General features: G+C 37.9%; 1 protein-coding gene across 1 annotated transcript; it reads left to right on the forward strand.

Annotated features, from left to right (window-relative positions):
• The first annotated feature begins 555 nt into the window (after positions 1–555).
• Positions 556–3,313, forward strand: LOC111784398 (probable serine/threonine-protein kinase PBL23). The gene is made up of 4 exons (XM_023665107.1): positions 556–718; positions 1,537–1,730; positions 1,807–2,382; positions 2,984–3,313. Exons 1-4 carry the CDS (start codon positions 556–558, stop codon positions 3,311–3,313), a joined length of 1,263 nt encoding a protein of 420 aa, XP_023520875.1.
• Positions 3,314–3,857: the final 544 nt, after the last annotated feature.

The raw sequence follows: 3,857 nt of genomic DNA on the forward strand, positions 1-3,857 counted from the left end.
CGTGAATGGAGTCAAAAGTTTAGACCTACATGTACCCAGAGTATGTATAAGCCGAGAAATTAGCCCTAAATGTCTTAGAAACAAGCCTAGACACCCTAAGAACCTAGTAAATCCCCGCAACACCTAAGAAAAAGTTACAAGGACTTATGAGACCTCTAGAGGGTGAAGAATAATTGTAACAAGTCACTATTGTGTGTAGAATAAACCTCGAGTCTCGAGTCATTATTGTGGGCCATATATTAATGTATTATAATATAGGTGTCATACATAATTAAAATTAAGGACATATTTTTAACACCCTGAATTTGAGAATGCTGTTAAATCTTTTTGAACAAAAAAGTCATAAAAATAGCTCATTTGTCTGGATGCTCTCTAAAATTCAAAGTTGGAGGGGTTGTAGCTGTTATTTGTTGTGTTCTTGTCATGTTTATTCTAATGTCGGATCCCATGTTCCTTTGTTTTTCCGAAATCTCCAATGGTTTCTTCTATTTTATGTGTTATTATGTTGTTTGCGTTTCAAATATCCATCCAATGCAAGACCCTAAGCTTCCATTCATGAGTTGCATTGGAGTTGTGAAAAACAAGAAAAGGTTGACGAATTTCTTGCCATGTTTCATATCAGAGGAGAGATTCAATAGGAAATGTTTGGAAAAGAGCATTAAGGAGTATTATGAGACTAAAACTTTAGCCTCACTTGCTATCATTTCCCTCAAATCTGGTACCTTCTCTCCCTCTTCTTACCACTTCATTCATGTTCGGGTTTGAATTTCCTTCCTCGAAAATTGTATTTGAACATATTCAAATGTTATCTCGTAATGTCCTTCTCATTCAAATTTGGAAACTTTGGAATTTGTTTAAACCAATGGAAACATTTATGGTATATAACTAATGTTTGTTTGAACCCTTATGTTTAAAGTAATGATTGTTCTAAATAATTGATATCAGATTCATGCCTAACTGGGTTTTTTCAGTAGAATTCTAAAGTTGATGAACCTTAAGGGCAAAGTTGTCACATGGAATTATGGATAAAAACCCTTATGGAATATGAGTTGTGATTAGGTTCTATCGAATGTGCTGTCCTCCAAAAAGAAAAGCTAGTATAGACCGTCCAACAAGGAAGTAAAACTTTCACCTACCTTCAAATTCAAAGGCACAAGTACCGGGATTACTCCCAAGAGATTAGTCCAACAAGACGGATGAGCTACATTAGCATGTGTCGTAGACGTAAGAGGAAAAGAAAAAAAAACCCTAGAAAACGTGTCATTAGTAAATGAGTTCCCGGATGTATTTCCAAAGGAGATATCGTGGATACCTAATATGCACCTAGACGTCTTATAGGAAAGGAAGTTAGACGTAGATAGTAAACAGACGTTTGCTTTAGAGAATAGAAGCTAACCCAGATGGATAAATGACTCATTTAAGAGGAGACCATAGTACTTTGTTCAAGCGGAGGATCGTTAGAAATGCAATCCATAATAAGATTTTTTTAGCTAAACTCACAAGCAATGTTCATAATGTTTTGTGGTAAACTTGTAGAGAACAATAAGCGAAGGTACACAACAAAGGAGACAAAGAAGAAAGGCAAAGAGAAAAGCAAAGAGAAAAGCTCCGTACAAACTTTCACATTTCGTCAGCTATGCGTGGCCACAAATAACTTCAGCCACCACAATCTGTTAGGGGAAGGTGGGTTTGGAAGAGTTTACAAAGGCCTCATTGACACCACAAGACAGGTACCCATCAATCCTTACTTTCCTTTGCAAATTCTATTAATTCATGAGTGTTCTATTGATTATTCCTGTTCCTTAGGTGGCTGTGAAGCAACTTGATCCAAATGGGTATCAAGGCAATAGAGAATTCCTTGTGGAGGTTCTAATGCTAAGCCTTCTTCGCCATCCCAACCTTGTCAATTTGGTTGGGTATTGCGTTGATGCATATCAAAGGATTTTGGTGTACGAGTACATGGCTAAGGGTTCCTTGGAGGATCATCTTCTTGGTATAGCTTCAGATAATGGAGCTCTAGATTGGAAGACAAGGATGAAAATTGTGGAAGGAGTAGCTAAAGGGCTTGAATATTTACATGAAACGAATCCTCCGGTGATATTTCGGGACTTCAAAGCTTCGAATATATTGCTCGATGAGGAATTCAATCCAAAACTCTCGGATTTTGGACTTGCAAAGCTAGGTCCCATGGGTGATAAATCTCATGTTTCCACTCGAGTGATGGGAACCTATGGCTATTGTGCTCCTGAATATGCACTTACCGGACAATTGACTACCAAATCTGATGTCTATAGCTTTGGTGTCGTGTTCTTGGAGATCATCTCTGGGAGGAGAGTTATTGACAACACGAAACCAAGAGCGGAAAAGAATTTGCTTGCATGGGTTTGTTTTCTTTTTGTATACACCGCATTCATTTTATCTAAACTTGTTGGGAGGGAGTCTCACGTTGGTTAATTTAGGAAATGATCATGGATTTATAAGGAAGGAATATATCTCCATTGGTACGAGGCTTTTGGGGAAGCCCAAAGCAAATCCATGAGAGTTAATGCTCCAAGTGGACAATATCATACCATTGTGAAGGTTCGTGATTCCTAACATGGTATCAGAGCCATACTCTTAATTTAGTCATGTCAATAGAATCCTCAAGTTTCGAACAAAGAAGTTGTTAGCCTCGAAGGTATAGTCAAAAGTGACTCATGTGTCGAACAAAGAAAGAAGTCGAGTCTTGATTAAGGGGGAGGATCTTCGAGGACTATATAGACCTCAAGGGAGACTCTATGGTGTACTTTGTTCGAGGGGAGGATTCTTGAGGATTGTTAGGAGGGAGCCCACCTAGGTTAATTTAGGAAATGATCATAGATTTATAAGAAAAGAATACACATGCATTGATATGAGAGCTTATGCTCAAAGTGGGTAACATCATATCATTGTGGAGAGTCGTGATTCCTAACAATTCCTAAGCTCGATTATTACTTGATTACAGGCACAACCACTCCTCAAAGATAGAAGGAAATTTATTCTAATAGCGGATCCAAAGCTAAAAGAAAAATTTTCAGTGAAGGCTTTGTATCAAGCTTTGGCGGTGGTGTCTATGTGTTTACAAGAAGATGCAAGTACTCGGCCATTGATTAGCGATGTGGTCATGGCTCTACAATATTTAGCTATAAACAGTGATGTCGATGTCGATGTAGACAACGAATCGAATTCGGGGTCGAGATGGGGATTAAGTTCAAATGGAGGCTCAACTACTCGTAATAGAAGTAGTGATAATGATGAGAAAAGGAGTGTTGATGTTGTAGGTGATGGGAGGTGATTTTTAAAATGATGAAACAAGAACACAATGCGTAGCCCTTTTCCTTCATTGTTTTTTATAATATCACGGCCCAATTTTTGAGGCTTCAAAACTCGGACCACGACGGAAAAGACAAAGACCAAAGAAAATAAAATAAAAAACAAAAAAAAAAAAACTTCGGAACGATTCCTTCTATAACCATGCAGTTTTTAAACGCTCCCCACCTCGACTAGCAGCCTGCAATTGAAAATAAAGGAAAAAAGAGTGAGTATAAAAACATTTAGTAAGCAACCGCTCTCGCCACATCCTTAATCTAGTAAGTTACCTGAGCTTTTCTTGAGTTCTAAGAAGTTCGGGCCTAGTTCAGGAATTCCCCTGACGGTTGCCACATTTGATATTCTTATGTTATCTACTTATGTAGTCTCTTGTCTCCTCTTAATACAGGATATATTCTACATGCAATAGTACTTTCTCCCGTTATCTACTTATGTAGTCTCTCATCCACTCTCAAGGTGGTTTTGTTCTATACACGGTAGCAGTTCTTTTTGTTATCTACTTATGTAGT

This window comes from Cucurbita pepo, unplaced genomic scaffold (genome assembly GCF_002806865.2).
Source record: "Cucurbita pepo subsp. pepo cultivar mu-cu-16 unplaced genomic scaffold, ASM280686v2 Cp4.1_scaffold000194, whole genome shotgun sequence".
NCBI lineage: Eukaryota > Viridiplantae > Streptophyta > Magnoliopsida > Cucurbitales > Cucurbitaceae > Cucurbita > Cucurbita pepo.

Bases quoted from the DNA above. Each gene is read 5' to 3' on its own strand.
- LOC111784398 (XM_023665107.1), top strand. From the start codon at position 556: ATGAGTTGCATTGGAGTTGTGAAAAACAAGAAAAGGTTGACGAATTTC. The intron at 1,731-1,806 runs GTACCCATCAAT...CCTGTTCCTTAG, and splicing joins TCATTGACACCACAAGACAG to GTGGCTGTGAAGCAACTTGA. The intron at 2,383-2,983 runs GTTTGTTTTCTT...ACTTGATTACAG, and splicing joins AAAAGAATTTGCTTGCATGG to GCACAACCACTCCTCAAAGA.